At 41.9% G+C, this 20181-nt stretch overlaps 2 protein-coding genes across 5 annotated transcripts; both read left to right on the forward strand.

The window, feature by feature from the left end:
• Nucleotides 1–476: 476 nt before the first annotated feature.
• Nucleotides 477–4117, forward strand: LOC129834636 (protein TSSC4-like). 4 transcript variants are annotated; one of them, XM_055899812.1, is made up of 4 exons: nucleotides 477–501; nucleotides 2059–2200; nucleotides 2533–2606; nucleotides 2713–4117. In XM_055899812.1, the coding sequence occupies exon 4, from the start codon at nucleotides 2784–2786 to the stop codon at nucleotides 3720–3722; it is 939 nt and encodes a 312-aa protein (XP_055755787.1). In that variant the 5' UTR covers nucleotides 477–501; nucleotides 2059–2200; nucleotides 2533–2606; nucleotides 2713–2783; the 3' UTR covers nucleotides 3723–4117. The 4 variants fall into 4 exon arrangements, with proteins under 4 accessions (XP_055755787.1, XP_055755785.1, XP_055755788.1 ...); XM_055899810.1 differs by lacking the exon at nucleotides 477–501 and adding an exon at nucleotides 579–893; XM_055899813.1 differs by lacking the exon at nucleotides 477–501 and adding an exon at nucleotides 579–893 and having other exon boundaries at nucleotides 2059–2183.
• A 381-nt stretch (nucleotides 4118–4498) lies between these two features.
• On the forward strand, nucleotides 4499–19416 carry LOC129834637 (anoctamin-9-like). Its single transcript, XM_055899814.1, has 24 exons — nucleotides 4499–4764; nucleotides 8100–8171; nucleotides 8317–8439; nucleotides 8657–8799; nucleotides 8888–8937; nucleotides 9040–9098; nucleotides 9258–9337; nucleotides 10404–10538; nucleotides 10688–10781; nucleotides 10877–10937; nucleotides 11042–11124; nucleotides 11357–11461; nucleotides 11592–11756; nucleotides 11834–11870; nucleotides 13632–13743; nucleotides 14258–14315; nucleotides 14441–14538; nucleotides 14801–15000; nucleotides 15221–15373; nucleotides 15473–15617; nucleotides 16672–16794; nucleotides 17058–17151; nucleotides 17525–17637; nucleotides 17815–19416. Exons 1-24 carry the CDS (start codon nucleotides 4741–4743, stop codon nucleotides 17846–17848), a joined length of 2361 nt encoding a protein of 786 aa, XP_055755789.1. The 5' UTR covers nucleotides 4499–4740; the 3' UTR covers nucleotides 17849–19416.
• The last annotated feature ends 765 nt before the right edge of the window (nucleotides 19417–20181 follow it).

Genomic DNA, 20181 nt, shown 5'->3' on the forward strand with positions numbered 1-20181 from the left:
ACCAAATGAATTGATATTTTGTACAGCCTAACCATATGAGCCTAATTGACTAGCCTACTCAATTACTCCAATTTGGGTTTTGTGAAGCAACAGTCCACCAAGCAAACTGCATACATATATATATATTTGCACTTTCTCTTAGAATTAGGCCCAATTGATTTATAATATAATTATATTTTATTCAAGAGATGTTCTCTCTGACAGATTACAGTACTAATTGAAGATGGGTGATGGTTCTTAAAATGCAACCTCCTTTCTATCGTTTTTTTTGTAGAGAAAAAGGGGAAACACTGGAAGATGTACATCGGTAGTTTCAGTGGAAAAGGTTGTGTGTCAACTGTAGGGGCGCCCATGTTTGCTGGGGATCGGAAGTGTCGGTGCCAGAGTTGCAGGTTGAGTTGGCCAGGGTCAGAGTAAGTAGTACAGAAGGTGTTTTATGCTGAGGCAGTGAAGAATGTAGTGGAGGACGGGTCAAGTGCGAGGGATCCTGAGAGAATCCCTGTGAGTAGGCCTAGTAGATCTGTGACAGCACAGAGGGATAGGTCAATGAGTGATGTATGCTTCCTAACGATGGTTTTAATGAGTGTAGGGTTAGATGGTAGGGTCAGTTAAATGTTTTTACTTTCCTATTTTGTGGATCATAGTATAATTAATTTATACTCCAGTCTTGGTGGCGGTAACGCAACAGAAATTGGATGCCATCCACCGTTAAACCTCAGCGAATAAAATGTAGGTTTAGATAATCTGATGTAGACCAACATTTACAATCCAGTAGACTATGGCGATAGAGTATCGAAGTTATCAACCCAACCAAAGGTAGAAGCGGGGAAAACTACCCTACCCAGCATACATTGCAGCATGCAAACCGAAGTTGCAGCGCCAGCGTGAAGAAGGTAAAGCCGGAGATGCAGCTAGCAACACAGATCAGCTTTGAATGCTTTATTTAGTATCTAGATAGTTTAATGAACACATCCCAAAGTATCAATGAAGTATTGTAAGATATAGAATGATTGTGTGGTTGTGGTGTGTTGCTCCCTTTATTCAAAGTCAGCTAGCCAACCAGGCTACTAGCTAACGTTAGCTAGATATCCAGCGTCGATTTCCATAACTGGTTTACTTCGTGGTGAACTACTCAACCCTCCATGTTTTTCTGCTGTCTTCCCACCGAATACCATGACAAACAAAAGCTAACTAGGATCGCTGAGAGATGCACGAACTAGCTACTAATGTTGGGGGGCGTAGTCGCCGTGTTAGCTCTTGTCTTGTCCATCGCACGACGACGAGATGCCAATGTTCTGTCGTTTTCCATATCCTTTCATCGTAACTCACCATAGTAAACATGTTTTTAGAGTGCCGGATTCCTTTTCTGTGTGCAGGGTGTTATTTCTCCCAAAATATGAGTACTTTGATTACCGTCAAAATACCCTGATCCACGTGTATGCGTGGGATCTGCACTACGAGCTGCGTGGACAAGAGCTTGTCTGGCGGTATCATTGAGTTAAATGGAGGACTCAGGCCCGTTTTAGGATGGCAGCGCCATTGAGGACTTTAAACATTTTTAAGTAGTGAACTGGGTGGGACATCCTATAGGTTAAGGAAGGATCACATAATTCCATCCAGGTCATCATGAGTGATCAGCCAATTAATTATACTCATGAGCAAACATCCCATAACTGCAGGTGGCAGTAAATAGCCAACCTTGGCTTTATACCTGTTCAACAACACTCCAGGTGGCAATATGCCTCCTTTCAGTTTGTTTACAAACTCCACAGTAGTAGAATGAGAAAATGGACTACTTGAAAATGGAGATGGCGTCAGTGGCATTGCCCATGCTCTCGCAGATGTCATAATGGGACAGATACAATGTTGCGTCCTCTAACTACAATATTTCTATGGGCGGTATACAAGGCAACTCATTGTCGTTGCGTGATGGACCAGAGCTACTGTGTTGTGTTCAGATCCATCTAAGTAAATGACTGCTTGTATGTATGCAATGTAATCACAATTTACATATATGCATGAGTGGGTAACAGACTGATCTGCGTGTATTTTTTGCAGATTGTCGCTACACCATTTCAGTCTGGTATTGGTCACACCATGGCAAAAGTTGGAGCTGTCATCTATCCCCACACATTTGTTGTCTTATCTGAGCTGAGCAGAATTCCAACCAGCTCCCACAACCTGTGAGTCTGCAACTCCAGTAAGATACCTCCTCACACTAACACAAACGGTAACATTACGTAGGATGTTAAATATTACATTATCCGAAGGCCCTCGGTACTGATGCACCCACTTACAGTACTCAATGTTCACACTACGCTGCAGAGGACTTATAGGCCTACTCATCTGCAGTTGACTCACCACACTTGATGTCACACTTGACATCTTGTGTTGTTGTGCAACTGCTCTGAAATGATAGTTTCATTGTTTTTAGCAGTCAATGTATTTATTATTTACACTATAGGCCAAAGCTTTAAATGGCTAGATCCGTGTTGCTGTTTTTAATGTATATCTTTCTGTGTGTCTGTTAAGGGTGGAAGGACTGCCATCACCCTTGAACCTCACTGACACAGAAAGTGGCGGTGTTGCAGCTCTACCAGGCTAAGGTCAGTCATTTCTTGGCAAAGTGAAAATATTATAATGCATGCTATATTACCTCACAAATGATATGTTTCAATTATCACTCAGAACAACCCTCTCATACTCTTCCAGGCTCTTGACCCCTTGACTGTGTGAAAGTCGTCATTTTTTCCTGTGGTATCAGACCCAGGCCCTTGAGAGCAATGTGTGAGCAAGAGGACCACGGAGACGGTGCCCGTAACAAGCTGTCCAACAGTGATGCCATCAAGCTGACAGATGACCTCTCTCTGAGTGACTCCGACCCTGAAGAGCGTAATGAGTCCATAGACCCAGAGGTGGAAGACTTGTCCTCATCTGATGATGAAGTGCACCAGAACTCCGGCCTTGGTCCCGGTCCCAAGAAACCCGCATTCAGTCTGACAGGTGGCAGCTCAAGCTTCTCCAACCGCAGCCGAAGCATCTTTGATTGCCTGGAGAGTGCCGCTAAGCTGTCCTCATCCCATCTGGGCCAGGACAATGTCATTGACGGGGTCTTTGCACGGCCCCCTCCACCCCCACTGCTGCCAAGTGGAAAGAAGTATGGGGAGAAGGTGGGGGAATTGGTCAGCAAGCCTCCTCAGAAGAGAGGAGTGCCAGATTACCTGGTGAATCCTGAGCGCTGGACGCGTTATGACCTGGAGGATGTGCCAGAGACCAGTGACAGCAAGAATAGCATGGTGGCTCAGCAGTACATACAGAGCCTGCAGCAGCAGAAGAAGGAGAACACGATGGAAGATGATCCTGAAGAGCCTTTTATACCTACTTTCAACCAGGGCCAGAGCAGTAGCTCAGAACATAAGATTGTGTTCTCCAGGCCTAGCCGGCCACAGAAGGATAACGATGAAGAAGTTAACAAGCCTGATCGAACCAAGAAGGTAGGGATGGGTCTCTGTCACTTAGATGATGAAGAAGAGGAGGGTATAGGCCTAGCAATCACCCCCCAACGCCCAAAGGAGAGTGAGCGGAAGAGGAAGTGGACCCCGGTGGGGGACGAAGATGGCGCGCTGAGTGATAGGAAGGATCAACCGCCTATTGGCTTTGTCATTAATAGGAACGTCAACAGGAAGAACTTCCGCAAGACGTCAGAGAAAGATGAGGACTGAGAGTACACATACATGACCTCAATCAATTGAAGTCCTCTGGAAATAATGGAGGACCCTAAATATGGACAGTATTTTAGTGCTTCCCTGTAGAACCTCAACCAGAGGAGTTTTTTTCCTAATCAAGGGAATGGTTTCAGCCTCTTGACTTTTCATCAGAATTAATGTAAAATGTGTATTTTGAATATTAACTTCAGACATGAAAATCACTTGTCAGTAATGCTAATGTATATGGCTGTTTTGAAGTCCAAAGAATATTGAATTTAGCTGTCAAGTATACTGGTGGAAGTGTAATGTAAACAATTGTATTTGTAGTAGACCCTTGTAAGTGGCATCATTTTTCCTATTGCTGTAACTATTATTGATTATTGGAGCAGTAAAGTCTTCCCACAACTAAATTGTTTCTTTGTCACTAATGAATCTTTGTTTCTGTATTTTCTGTGACTGATGTGAAGCAAATAGTGTTTCATTTCTGATTAATCTAGAAGTTATTCAACGTGTTATCATTATATTACAAGTATTTGAAGAATGTGCTTATGAGAATCATAGACATTGCTACGTTCATATCAACTAATTAAATGCATTCGTTGGTTTCACAGATAAGAAAAGCACAATCATTTGCATGCACTTTCAGGGGTAGAGAGATACAAAGAGACTCAGTTTTGGTCACTAACTGTAGACCTATTAAACGATTTCGACTGTCCTATTATGACCAGTTGGCCGCATTGCTAATCCACCGGAAGCGCTCAATATCAGCGCCTCACCTTTTGAGAAGCAGTGACGCTATATACCTGATAGCAATTGACTCAAACGCGGAAGTGAAGTCAACTTATTTTTTAGCTCAGTACAGCAGTTTTCATCTTTAAAAAAAATATATATTTTTAGTGTAATTAGAGCTCCCCTCTGTCTGAAGTAGGGGTACACGTTTCGTGAGTAATGAAGAAAACGGCGCTCGAACGACAGAAGATGTAAATGGGGATTTTCAATATCCGCTCAATTTGGATAACGAGTGTATTGCAACATGTACTTAATGGATCCAGAGCAGGTGAGGAAGATTATTTATAAACAACTCACCTGCAAACAGTTTAGGAAACAGGTTTTCATGTAGCCTACAGTATTTTGAATGAGTATAAAAATAAGTTGGACTGAATAATGTATTTTTCAAACGTTATACTTATGGATTATGGTAATGAAACTGCTTTTTAGATACTTTGAGGTGACGGCCATAGCAGGTTAAAATCTATTTCCGTATAGCTATAACCGGTATCAGAAATCTATACATTTGTGTGTGAGTATGCTGAGTTGTGTTATGTTACCGTGCCAAAAGTGGTCTACAGTGCCTTATCTATGAACTAGATGTGGGTCAAATATCAAACACACCCTAGATCTAGATCGAATCCCCGAGCTGACAAGGTAAAAATGTGTTGTTTTGCCACTGAACAAGGCCGTTAACCCACTGTTCCTAGGCCGTCATTGTAAATAAGAATTTGTTCTTAGTTGACTTGCCTAGTTTAATAAAATATTACAGGTGTTTTATTTGGACGGAGAACACGTGACTGTGGCTCATTGTAGCTGAGGTTCCCTGAAACAATTTTCTGCCTCACCATGTACAATGCCTTCGGGAAAATATGCAGACCCCTTGACTTTTTTACACATTATGTTACGTTACAGCATCAAGTCTTCTTGGGTATGACGCTCCAAGCTTGGCACACCTGTATTTGGGGAGTTTCTCCCATTCTTCTCTGCAGATCCTCTCAAATTCTGTCAGGTTGGATGGGGTGCCTTGCTGCACAGCTATTTTTAGGTCTCTCCAGAGATGTTAGATCGGGTTCAAGTCCGGGCTCTGGCTGGGCCACTCAAGGACATTCAGAGACTTGTCCCGAAGCCATTCCTGCGTTGTCTTTGGCTGTATGCTTAGGGTCATTGTCATGTTAGAAGGTGAACCTTTGCCCCAGTCTGAGGTCCTGAGTGCTCTGGAGCTGGTTTTCATCAAGGATCTCGCTGTACTTTGCTTTGTTCATCTTTGCCTCGATTCTGACTAGTCTCCCAGTCCCTGCCGCTGAAAAACATCCCCACAGCATTTTTTTATTTTTATTTCACCTTCATTTAACCAGGTAGGCCAGTTGAGAACAAGTTCTTATTTACAACCTCAACCTGGCTAAGATAACGCAAAGCAGTGCAACACAAACAACAACACAGAGTTACACATGGAATAAACAAACGTACAGTCAATAACACAATAGAAAAAAAATCTATACACCGTGTGTGCAAATGAGGTAAGATTAGGGAGGTAAGGCAATAAATAGGCCGTAGTGGCAAAGTATTAGCAATTAAACATTGGAGTGATAGATGTGCAGAAGATGAATGTGCAAGTAGAGGTACTGGGGTGCAAAGGAGCAAAATAAAATAATAACAATATGGGGATGAGGTAGTTGGATGGGCTATTTACATGCATGATGCTGCCACCCCCATGCTTCACCGTAGGAATGGTGCCAGGTTTCCTCCAGGCGTGACCCTTGGCATTTAGGCCAAAGAGACCAGAGAATCTTGTTTCTCATGGGGTGAAAGTCTTTAGGTGCCTTTTGGCAAACTCCAAGCAGGCTGTCATGTGCTTATTACTGAGGAGTGGTTTCTGTCTGGCCACTCTACTGTAAAGGCCTGATTGAGTACTGCAGAGATGGTTGTCCTTCTGGAAGGTTCTCCTATCTCCACAGAGGAACTCTAGAGCTCTGTCAGAGTGACCATCGCTTCTTAGTCACCTCCCTGACCAAGGCGCTTCTCCCCCCGAGTCTTGGTGGTTCCAAACTTCTTCCATTTAAGAATGATGGAGGCCATTGTGTTCTTGGGGACCTTCAATGTTGCAGACATATTTTGATACCCTTCCCCAGATCTGTGCCTCGACACAATCCTGTCTTGGAGCGCTACAGACAATTCATTCGTCCTCATGGCTTGGTTTTTGCTCTGACATGCACTGTCAACTGTGGGACCTTATAGACAGGTGTGTACCTTTCCAAATCATGTCCAATCAATAGAATTTACCACAGTTGTAGAAACATCTCAAGGATGATCAATGGAAACAGGATGTACGTGATCTCAATTTCGAGCCTCATAGCTAAGGGTCTGAATACTTATGTAAATAAGGTATTTCTGTTCTAAATTTTTTATAAATTAGCAAACATTTCTAAAAACCTTTGTCATTATGGGGTATTGTATGTAGATTGCTGAGGAATTGTTTTTATTTAATCCATTTTAGAATAAGGCTGTAACATAACAAAATGTGGAAAAAGTCAAGTGGTCTGAATACTTTCCGAAGGCACTGTATAAGCTAGATTCATTGCAGCAGCTAAATTAATTAATTATTAAAAATCCCAGACCAACTTAAAATATTTCACAGATTTAAAGGTCACTTATCTGGCCTTTTGTTTTTTAAAGCATAACTTAACTCAAAGTCGGCTGAACAGTCTCCCACCATGATCCTCATCTAAAGCATGCAGATCTTTGAGAAATTGTCAGGTCAGCTTTTTACCTTGGACCATGTTGCTCTGGAGAGTGTCTATGATTTATGTGATGCTGAGGCCTGATGTATGACACCTCTCCTCTGGCAACCCATGCCATATCCACTATACAGTACCCTACATCAGAGCCAGTATCCTTTCAATGTTTGCCTGGTCTTCTTTGCTGTGCTCCTGGTGAAACAGGTTATCTCATTTAATCTTATGCAAACTGCACTAAAGAGGGTAATAGTGGCACACCTCCAAAATGTAATCAGTCAGAATTGGATCATATCTCTCGAGACATAGCAGAGCATAGAACTCAGTGTTGCCTTAGAATATAACATTTATATTTAGTTCAGATATGTAAATAATCCCATCGTTTTGTACAGCAAAAGCCTACAAGCCCTCCCACCCACTGAGTGTGAGGAGCATTCTATGGAACATTTTCACTGAAGGGCGTGTTGGGGCATGTGTTGGGGCATCTGGAAAATCCTGTGGGAGTCTGGAAGAATGAAACTGAAAGACTGACAGGCTTTAGAGCGAAACCTGCATAACAACAGAGATGGCAAGAGGGATGGCCCAGTTCCCTTTATTTGTTTTATCCCACTGCTTAGAGATGTGTGTTATTGACATCTCATGGACCAACTGTAAAAAGGAATTTGCCTAGTATCCCTTTTTTCGACATAGGATAGTGACGCTACAATGACGATTTGGCTGTAGTGAATGAAGGCACATCATTGACCATTATGTTAGCTGAGAGGTTCCTTGTGGTCCATGCTGACTGGCACATGCCTGGCAGACCACTGCAGTGAGGTGGGGAGGAGGGCCAGCCCTTGTATCACAAGAGAGATGTCGCATTGTCCCTCTTTGTTACCCTGTGTTTTAGGATGGTATTGAGCTGCAGGAGAGAAACACGGATGGCTTTGACAATACCATGGAGGCATTACTCCCAATTCTGGTGAGACCACACAACACACACCAACTATTCATTTCACTGCATTCATAACTTAGAGCCATATATAGTCATGCAGGTTATAATTATTCAACCTGTTTGTATGACACAGTCCCTAGAATACAGAAAGCCTTGTGTGTGTTTCCCACAGCACCAGCAGAGGACATATGATTATGTTCTAGTTGCTGACAAAGTTGAGGACCAGGAACACCCAAAGTTTCTGAAGCAGGTGGCTTTTATTGACCACCTGAGGAAGAAAAACATGAAAGTGACAGTGAGTTTGTTACTTGATTGAATCACGTTTAAATTCCATATGAAGCGATGTTGAGGCAATGTTACTTTATTGGGATGTGTACAATATTTTTTTGGAACGTGTACAACTGTAGAGAACGTGTGAAAGTTGTATTGTAACATCGTGGCCAATCCTCCCAAAATGATCCAATTTCACCTGGTTCAATGCTCATCATGAACTTTGCCTGTTTTTGTGTCAGAAAATCATCCATGATGACAAGGTGTTTTATGGTGTCCGGGCCCCAAAGGAGATATTTGACAAGTACAGGTACCTACTAAAGGTGTCTGATTCTTGCAACTGGAGCGGCGACCGGAAATGTGGCAGAATCCCTCACTCAACCAGGTGAGATGCATTGAACTCTTGCCATTCCATATGCAAATAACGTTAACTTCCAACATATCCTCTTACCTTGTTCCTGTTTTTATTTCAGGATCAGAGTAGTGCATTACATCCTACACCACACCCATATCAACACAGGAGGTATGTGAAGTGCTCCATCCATTTGATTTCTTTAGCAAGATATTTGTCCCTGACTTCAATTGTTCGGGACTTCTAACCCTCTTTTTCATTTAAACTCAACAGAGAACCTCAGAGAGCTCCAGGAGAAGGGTGTCTTTGAGGCCACATTCTGCCTGCATGAGGTAAAAAACCCCATCTCCTTATTTATTAGTATACCTGATTACTTGTTCAATTTTGAGGGGCATTGTAGCTGTTTATGTCTTGTATGATCGTAAGTAGCCCATATGAAATTCATTGATGTGAAATACATCTACAGTACGAGCCTCTTTCTGTTTTTATAGAGGAACAAGCAAAAGGTGTTGAAACAAAAGTGGGCACGATGGTCTGCTCTCTGTACCACCCAGCCTGTCGATGATGTCAGGTAAGACCTTCTATATATCCTGCTGTGTTTGTGTGTTTTGGTTTCAGTGGCCTTTCCTCAATTGGATTTGCTCAACTCTTGCATCCTCTCACCTCCATCCTCTCTGGCCTCCTTTTGAAAGGTCATAGTTAATCGAGGAGAGGCGTCAAGAAGGGGGAAAGTGGACAAAATTGTGCTTGTATGAAATGAGACTCCTTGTCCAATAGCACATGGATGAAAATGACGTTTATAGGCTGGAATCCCCAAGTAAATGTATACAGTGATAAAAACAAATGTAGCTAGCTAGTTGTGCAAGACATGTTGTAGATAAAATGATCAATAGAATTGTTTTGAAATGTTTGCATCCTTTTCTCCTTCAAGAAAATAGCTGATTTCAAAGTGGGTGTGGAAGATTAAAACTCTTCCGCAAATGAATCATGTAGGATTCACTTGTGCTTCCATGCCAAAATGAGGCTATCGAGGAAGGGAGGACCATCTTCCATTTGCCTACAAAAAATTGTCGCTCTCCTTGACCACTTATTGGTTTCCAGGTCAACGAGGAGAGAGGACTGGGGAGAGAGGGTGGAGAAAATACTTTTGCTCAATGAAGAAAAGGCCTATCTCTCTCGCTTTCAAAGCAATTAACTATGTTACCAAGAAGTATGCCAGCTAGTGGTTATATCCATCCGATTTCCCAAACTTGGTCCTGGGCCCGCCCCTGGGTGCATGTTTTTGTTCCAGCACCACACAGCTGATTCAAATAACCAACTCATCATCAAGCTTAGTTTGAACCAGCTAAGAACAGCCCTTAGCTATGGTATATTGGCCATATACCCCCCCCCCCCCCCCCCCCATGCCTTATTGCTTAAATATACAGCATGCAATTAGCAATACAACATGCCATTTACCTCAGTGGTGTGAAAGGGAAATTATCAAGATGACAAGAAACTGTGAAACTAAACTACATGTTAATTAAATATTTTTTAATCCCCCCTGGAAACCTAGTAAGGGGTGTTAACTGAAAAGGAATGTCATTTTCCTGGTTTGAATTTGAACATGCAAACTGAAATGTATCTTTATCTGTCAGGAGTTACTTTGGAGAGAAGGTGGCTCTGTATTACCTGTGGTTGGGCTGGTACACCATCCTGCTGGTCCCTGCAGCCATTCTGGGTGTGATTGTGTTCCTGTATGCACTGGCTTTCTTTAACACCAGCCCCCTCATGTGAGTTGACAGGCCCACAGAGCCAAATTCTTTATTAAGCTGATTGTTGCTGACATTTTAGTAGGAATAAAAAATAGGTTACATGGAGTTGCTCCTCTTTAAAACTCTCATGTGTTTCTGAAGGTGCATTGTGTGTCTTCATATTACAGAAAGGAGGTCTGTGAGTCTGACACCGTTATGTGCCCGAGGTGTGACAAATGGTGTCAAGTATGGCAACTACGTGACACCTGTACCTATGCCAAGGTAACTCATGTCATTCTATCATAGTGCATTGCAAACTTTACTATTTAAAAAATTGTAAATAAAGTTTGTATGTTCAAAATGTGTCTTGTGTGCAGGTGAGTCATCTGTTTGACAATGAGGGAACGGTGTTCTTTGCTATGTTCATGGCAGTCTGGGGTAAGTCTCTCACACAGGATAAAACTGATTATTTCCATCCAATACATTTTTAATTCAGATAAATCTTGACATTGTCATGACTCATGTCCTTTTTATTTTTCCAGCTACCATTTTTCTGGAGCTGTGGAAGAGACACAAAGCAACGTTTGTGTCCAAATGGAAAGTCTTTGACTGGTGTGAGGAAGAGGTACGCCTTCACTGAGGCTTAAGAAACCATTATATGTCTGGATATACTGTATACTATAGCATGGTTTAGGTTGTCTGTTACTCATTGATATTACCCAATCATATACTCTTTCAAATAACTAAAATAATGTCCCGTTGATTACTGTCATCTTACGGTAGGGACCCATTGTGTGATTGATATGACCTCAGACCTCTGTAGTATAATCCTGCATATTGTTCCATCTGGCCTGCAGGAGGAGCTCATCCTGGGAGTAGTCAATGATCCAGACTGCCATCCCAAAGAGTTTCGCCATTCTTATCTGCGCAGCACTCTTGTTCTGGTGCTGGTCACTCTCATGGTCAGTCCCAGTCAGTCACTCACTACCATATTGCATCAGACGTAGCAGTTTTCCACCTGGGCTATACCCGTGTTTAGCTCCGGTTCTGTCATTGTTGTCCTCTCACTGTGTGTGTGTGTTCTTTTACCAGTTGGTTCTGATCATCGGGCTAACCCAGGCTCTGGTGGTGTTCCGTGTGGTTGCTGCTGTGCTGTTGTCAGAGGGAACATGGGAGTTTGTAAGGGACCGTGCCAACACTGTAGCAGTAATGCTGGGTGCTGTACTACACTACTTCACCATGCAAGTTATGACCAGAGTAAGTTCAACCAGCAACCCCTCTAAGTCATGTAGACCTGCACAGTCCCTAACTCTTCTCCTCTCTTACCCGGATAGGTCAACAAGGCCATAGCCTTGAAGCTGTGTGACATAGGTGAGTCTGAAGAGGAATATCTTAATTTGGATGAGCAGAAGATATGTTTGCATTGAACATTTTCAATCAAACATGTACAGTTGAAGTTTACATACACCTTAGCCAAATACATTTGATCTCAGTTTTTCACAATTCCTGACATTAAATTCTAGTAAAAATTCCCTGTATTAGGTCAGTTAGGATCACCACTTTATTTTAAGAATGTGAAATGTCAGAATAGAGAATTATTTCTTTCAGCTTTTATTTCTTTCATCACATTCCCAGTGGGTCAGAAGTTTACATACACTCAATTAGTATTTGGTAGCATTGCCTTTAAATTGTTTAACTTCGGTCAAGCATTTCAGATAATATTCCATAAGCTTTCCACAATAAGTTGGGTGAATTTTGGCCCATTCCTCCTGACAGAGCTGGTGTAACTAAGTCAGGTTTGTAGGCCTCCTTGCTTGCACATGCTTTCTCAGTTCTGCCCACAAATGGTCTATAGGATTGAGGTCAGGGCTTTGTGATGGCCAATACCTTGACTTTGTTGTCCTTAAGCCATTCTGCCACAACTTTGGAAGTATGTTTGGGGTCATTGTCCATTTGGAAGACTCATTTGCGAGCAAGCTTTAACTTCCTGACTGATCTCTTGATATGTTGCTTCAATATATCCACCAAATTTTCCTACCTCATGATGCCATCTATTTTGTGAAGTTCACCAGTCTCTCCTGCAGCAAAGCACCCCCACAACATGATGCTGCCACCCCTATGCTTCACGGTTGGGAAGGTGTTCTTCAGAGTGCAAGCCTCCCCCTTTTTCCTCCAAACATAACGATGGTCATTATGGCCAAACAGTTCTATTTTTGTTTCATCCGACCAGAGGACATTTCTCCAAAAAGTACAATCTTTGTCCCCATGTGCAGTTGCAAACCATAGTCTGGCTTTTTTTTGTGGCGGTTTTGGAGCAGGGCTCTGCCGAACGCTTTCAGGTTATGTTGATATAGGACTTGTTTTACTGTGGATATAGATACTTTTGTACCTGTTTCCTCCAGCATCTTCACAAGGTCCTTTGCTGTTGTTCTGGGATTGATTTGCACTTTTTGCACCAAAGTACGTTCATCTCTAGGAGACAGAATGTGTCTCCTTCCTGAGCGGTATGACAGCTGTGTGGTCCCATGATGTTTATACTTGCGTACTATTGTTTGTACAGATGAACGTGGTAGCTTCAGGCGTTTGGAAATTTCTCCCAAGGATGAACCAGCCTTGTGGAGGTCTACAATTCTTTTTCTGAGGTCTTGGCTGATTTCTTTAGCTTTTCCTGATGTCAAGCAAAGAAGCACTGAGTTTGAAGGTAGGCCTTGAAATACATCCACAGGTACACCTCCAATTGACTCAAATTATGTTAATTAGCCTATCAGAAGCTTCAAAAGCCATGACATCATTTTCTGGAATTTTCCAAGCTGTTTAAAGGCACATGCAACTTAGTGTATGCAAACTTCTGCCCCACTGGAATTGTGATACAGTGAATTATAAGTGAAATAATTGTTGGAAAAATTGCTTGTGTCATGCACAAAGTAGATGTTCTAACCAACTTGCCAAAACTACAGTTTGTTAACAAGAATTTTGTGGACTGGTTGAAAAATGTTTGAATGACTCCAACCTAAGTGTATGTAAACCTCCGACTTCAACTGTACATGTTCCTCACTGTCATTCTATCAGATGGAATTGTACTTAGCTAAGTGAGTCAGTGAATGAAGTTAATGTTGCTGCTCTTGCCTGCAGAGAAGACACAGTCATTTGCGGCCACTGAGAGGAGCTTCACTGTTAAGATGTTTACCTTCCAGTTCTTCACTCTCTTCTCCTCGCTCATATATGTGGCATTTTTCCTGGGCAGGTACTGAGTGCAACGTGTGTGTGTGTAGTGTTAATATTTCATCGGGCTGACGGTACATGGGGCTCCCGAGTGGCGCAGCGGTCTAAGGCACTGCATCTCAGTGCTAGAGGTGTCACTACAGAACCTGGTATGATTTCAGGCTGTATCACAACTGGCCGTGATTGGGAGTCCCATAGGGCGGCGCCCAGCGTCATCCGGTTTAGGGTTTAGCTGTGGTAGGCTGTCATTGTAAATAAGAATTTGTTCTTAACTGACTTGCTAAGTTAAATAAAATAAATAAAATATTGCAGACTAGCCTAAAACCAAGGGAAAAACAGTTGGTAAGGTACTGCTCTGTGTCAGCTGTCATGGCCAGCCTAGCTGTATGGAGAAGGTGCTTTCTGTATCCACAAGTGTTCATGTATCTGTGATCCTTGAAATGTTTGAGTCCTGAACCATAAATGTGTAAGTATTTGAAATGTTTATGCATATGTGCTTACATTTAATGAATCTAACATGCTGTTCTTGTGCATAGGATAAATGGTCGCCCAGGCAGCTATGTTCGTATTTTTGGTAAATGGAGATTGGAGGAGGTGGGTAGCTCATCACTATTTTTTTTTTTTTTTTAAGTATTACTTAACATGGGATTATGACATGGTTGAACGGTTTGAATTGTCTTTAGATTGTTACCATATCTGCCTTTTCCTGTCCTTGCCAGTGTCATCCCAGTGGCTGCCTCACTGACCTCTTCATTCAAATGGCCGTCATCATGTTGCTCAAACAGACACTGAATAACATCTTTGAGTTTACTGTGCCGTAAGTACAGTATATATCTATGATTATCTACCTGCTTAACATAGATACATTCTAAGGAAATAAATAGGTTAAAAAAGCCCTTTGATCTGTTGAATAAGCTTTTGGTAATGCAAATAAACGTTTGACTGCCAGTCAGACGATAACACTCCATGTAAATAGGTTTTCTAGTTAATGAATTGAATGAATTCTAATTAACCAAATTGGACATCCAAAGTGGAGCATCATACTTTCTCACTTTAGGTTGTCCTATGTTGTTGTGCAGCTGGTTCAAGAGTTACTTCAGAAGGACTACAACTAAGAAGCTGGAGAGGAAGTGTGGTGACTGCTACAAAAATGCATGTCGCGAAGAGGAGAAGAGGGGCCATGACCCATGTGATATCTGCAAGCTGCATGATTGGCTGCGCAACTACGATCTGAATGACGTAAACTTTTTCACTCTCTTCAATGAGTTTCTGGAAATGGGTACGTCACATTAACAAGTCGCTACCTTCCATGGATGTCTCATTGTCTCTAAGTCCAACGGCTTTATTTATTTCACCGAAGTGATTCTATCTCTGTCTTACACTGTGATTCATGGTCTCTTTTATGTTCAATGATTCTGCCCAGTTGTTTTTATTGACTTCCCAATCCCGTCTTGAATGTTAAATCTCTGTTGTGTTATTACACTCTTCTCCTCATGCAGTTCTTCAGTTCAGTTTCACCACCATCTTTGTGGCGGCCTTCCCCCTGGCCCCTCTACTGGCCCTCATCAACAATATCTTTGAGATTCGTCTGGATGCCATCAAGATGGTCAGCTTGGAACGCAGATTAGTCCCCAAGAAAACCAATAATATTGGTGAGTTAAACAGTATATGTAAAGCTTGTGCTTCTCTGGTAAACTCCTTACCATGTTTTGTTGGGGCTTGTATGCTCATCCCATAATATGATTTCTCAGGTATATGGAACAAAGTTCTGGAAGCTATTGGTGTTCTGGCTGTCATTGCTAATGGGCTAGTCATTGGGGTGTCCTCAGACTTCATCCCTCGGCTGGTCTATCGCTACCACTACGGACCCTGTGCCAATGGAGAAGATAATGTGCAGTAAGTTCTACTGTAGCACATTGTGCAGTGACTGGTGCATGAGTTGCACCTAGAGTAGACCTCTCACACATGGTCTGGGCTCTTAAAGCAATGAATGCCATAGTAATAATGTCATCTGATAGACTACATTCGAGCCTCCCGAGTGGCGCAGCAGTCTAAGGCACTGCATTGCAGTGATTGAGGGGCCACTACAGACCCTGGTTCGATCCCGGACTGTGTCGCAGCCGGCCTCGACCGGGAGACCCATGAGGCGGCGCACAATTGGCCCAGCGTCGTCCGTGTTAGGGGAGGGTTTGGCCGGCCGGGATGTCCTTGTCCCATCGCGCCCTAGCGACTCCTGTGGCGGGCCGGGCACGATGGCACGGTTGTACGCTGTTTCCTCCCACACATTGGTGTGGCTGGCTTCCGGGTTAAGTGAGCAGTGTGTCAAGAAGCAGAGCGGCTTGGCAGGGTTGTGTTTCTGAGGACACATGGCCCTCGACCTTCACCTCTCCTGAGTCCAAACGGGAGTTGCAGCGATGGGACAAGACTGTAACTACCAATTTTGATATCACAAAAATAAAATAAAGAAAAATAAATAAAGACTACATTCGCTACTGTCTCTCTCTATTGAAACTGTTCCAAAGGCAGAGTTCAAAAGTTCCCTAGTTTAGTCTTTATTGGCGTAAGTGACCATGCTGCCATGCTGTGGACAAATGGGTATATTTGCATATGAAACAAAGCACTGTGGGTAAACACTGGTGGCAAGTTGTAATAATACTGATTCGCCATGTTACCGTGTGACTATTTGTTTGCCCTTCAAGCTGGTTGTGGAAAAGGCTCGCAATTTAATTATGTTTCCAAATTCCAAGACAAATTAATATGGAAAGGTATTTCCAATTATGATTTTGTATAAGCAAGCTAAGTTGTATGCTTTTAAATGTATGTTTTGTGTTGATTCATGGGGCATTACTTTTTGAGTTCTCTAAACGGTTAGCTGCATAAAACCTCATGAGTTGAAGGGTACTGCAGGTTTGTTTTTATTTGACCATAATCCCTTTTTCCTCCCTTATAGCTGTATGAAGGGCTATATCAACGACACCCTATCCACTGCTCAGATAACAGATCTGAACGTGCGGAAGGACTTTTCCCCCAGTCAACTGATCACAGAGAGCGGCTTCAATGTTACACAATGCAGGTGGGCATCTGTGAGGCACAACTAGGTCACTACGGAAGCTACTATTTACCGAAGCCTGGCTCAACCCTACTGCCCATCTCTTAATTTCACTGTTTATATTAACGAAGTGTTTGAATACTCAGAAACCAAAGCAACCAATTCTCCTCAGGCATCCATACATGTAGCTAGAGTCAATGCAGTCACAAACAGAAAGAAACCCAGTCCAGTGATACCAGTAGTTGTTGAGAGAGATTGTTGATGGTGAAACTGATGTGTTTTCCCAGCTATAAAGACTACAGAAATGATGTTGACTACAGCCTCACCTCCCAGTTCTGGCTCATCATGGCTGTACGCTTTGCCTTCGTCGTCCTATTTGAGGTATGTCTTTCTTTGCATCTGTGAATATGTGTATTTACGTCAAACTACTTCGATTATTTTCAGTATAGTTTTGGCACATCAGGAATCACTGAATTCCATGTTAATGATTTTAATTAAGCTCTGCACCAATGATCAAATCAAACATTGTTTTAAATTGTGACACACTTTACAATAAAACAATAAAACTAAAGATGTAAAAGAAAACGCAAAGGATGTCTAAAACAATACAATCACTTGTTAAAGGCCAAGCTAAAAAGGTGATTTTAGGGTTTTGTCAAAACCTTATCCTTGCAACTCTAAATGGCCATTGAGCAATGCCAAATATCACGGATATGATTGAACAAGCCTGTCAGTCTTTCACCTCTCTCTGTAGCATGTAGTGGTCATCTTTAAATGCATTGCTGCCTGGTTTGTGCCTGACTCCCCCATGGTGGTGAAGAATGACAGACTGAAGGATAAACTCAGTAGACTCAAAGAGGAACTGCAGTGAGTTAAAACATATGGTTATAGACTACCACAATATTCCTTGTATGAACATGTATCATAAAGATGTATGATTAAGTGTTACCGTTAAAGTGTTGCCATACTTCATCTGCATGGAACTTATTATCACCATAGTGATTCCCATGATCTGATTAAAATGAATGTTGTCTGTGTTGACAGGGGTATGAAGTACAGCCAGTCCACAGATGTGTGATGACCGCAAAGGAGGGACATCCTGAGACATGACCAGCATGACACATGACTTTGAAGCCTTGAAAAAGACACATTAAAAGTTATGCTCTCTGCACTGACCTGAGATCAGCATCTTACAGCATAGTTAGCGCCTGGTCGTTATGAGAGGTAGGACAGCCCCATCTCCCAAACCTCTGAGTTTTCTCCCACATGGTCAACACACTGTTTATATCTGTGTGATTAATGGCCACCCGTTGCGCATGCGAGCTTATCTTGATAGCCTATCGGGGTGACAAGTTTCTACGAGGATTAGACGGCTCCAAACTCTATTTTACATATAAGCAAGGGTACCCCAATATAAATGAACCAATAGACTGACAGACTAACCCCAGATACCAGACACCAAACCACAATTGGGGGTCATAAGAAGAGGTCCATATAACATTGTATTTTCTTGAATGACTGATGACCCTGTAGTAGCCTCAGCCGAGTTCCTAACAACCAGATGTTCCGGTTTTCAGGGGATATGGAAAGAGAGCCTGTGACGCGACTTCTGCTTTTGGACGTTAACAAGGCGACACTCCATCTTAACTCCTCCTCCACATTTACCGGATTAGTTGAACAGTGCAGAAGATAACGTTTTTTTCTTCTCGTCAAGACCAGTATGTAGGGGATCTAGTTTCAGTCATTTATTTTTCCTAATAAAAAGGGGACCATCGCAGTCTCTCAGAAGTTTGGTTGGTGCGTAAAACGTGTGAATTCAGTTAAATAAAAAGGTGTGATGGGTACGTACACAGAACATGTTTTCACTGCATCAGGGATAGCGTACAGGCTTTTCGACTTTGCAGCCTTCTTCAGTGTGTAGATGTATTTTATGCCTGCTACATTAGGTTAACCTAGCAGGGATGCCTATACGGTAACAGAGTTGGGGTTAATTTTGTTTCACAAACTGTACGTGCCATACAAATGAAAAACCTGAGTTGAAATGTATTGACTCCCTTACTCTGGCCAATATTCATGTTTTACAAAGAACTGCGGTAGTTTTATTTTGGGTAAGGGTGTGACATCCCTGTTTTGCAAATACTGTACTGATGTTTCCTGTTTACATGCTTTTAGTAAACTCAATGTTCTCTCAACATATAGAATTACAAAGTGTGAATAATGTAATTTATCTTTGTGAAATATTAAAATCTTTGTTATATAATTATGCATCTCTTAACTTTACTTTTAATCCACTGCATTATTTATTTTTTTGAAATGATATTCGGAAAAATGTTATCACTTTTTAAATTCAAACATAGGGTTGCTTCATGTTGTGTGTATGAGCAAGAGTTTTTGTAAAAACATTTTTTTTAAGTATAATTCAGAAATGATTTGAGCCAATACCTATGGGTATTGTTGTTGGAAAGGTGTACATTTTGAGTTGCTGTATTGTTTTTTTTTACTGTATATTGTACATACAATATGTGACAGGATTTTGCTCATCAGTCTATCACCTGCGTGAAAGTGCATTGTAATTTTGTCCATTTGCTTCTCACTTTTGATGGACAGACGGAACAAAAATTAAAGCCTGCAGTGATTTTACTCTCAGCTGAATGTGTACTTTAGGACTTTTTTGGGGTAAGCTAAGTAGACACAATTAACTGCCATTTGGTGGACCACACCCTGTGTATTTCCCTAACAAGTTGAGCCTGATCAACAACAAAAAATACTTTTCACATTAGGTCAGGTAAATAAAATAAAGAGAGAGCTGTTATAGAGACAATTGGTCCATTAGAAGGTTGCTATGAAACAACCCTCTATGAACATAATGTCTGTATACCACAAGAGGGCAGCGTGGTCTTCTCTCCTACAGCCCAAAGTTATATACAGCACTAAACTACATAATCTACCTTGTGTAAACAGTTTTGTCAAAGTGAAGGGAAATGAAAGGGGCCATCTACATGGTCTGCTAAAAGCAGTTCCTAACTACATGTCATCTTACTGTTGCTAAAACGATTCTATCCATGTCCCCTGGCCTGTCATTTCATTCAGAGTTCCTCCCCTCTTCTAAAGTTAAACCAAAAATATTCTTAGTGTTCCAATAACATAAATCATCTTAGTGGGTTCACTTCATATCCAGAATGCATTCAGTGAGGTTGCAGAAATACTAACGTAACACTGAGCATATAAAATACTTTTGTTTTTATTTTAAAAATGGCATGTTTGTGTGGACATATCAGACTAACTCATGGTTGAACAGTTCATCACAATCTACCTTTCTCTATTCCTAACTTTTGTTTCTCACTAAAACTCTCTAACCCCCCTCTCTGCTGACTCTCTCTGGTCTCTCTCTGCTGACTGTTGATCTCAGAG

This window comes from Salvelinus fontinalis, chromosome 35 (assembly GCF_029448725.1).
Source record: "Salvelinus fontinalis isolate EN_2023a chromosome 35, ASM2944872v1, whole genome shotgun sequence".
Classification (NCBI taxonomy): Eukaryota; Metazoa; Chordata; class Actinopteri; order Salmoniformes; family Salmonidae; genus Salvelinus; species Salvelinus fontinalis.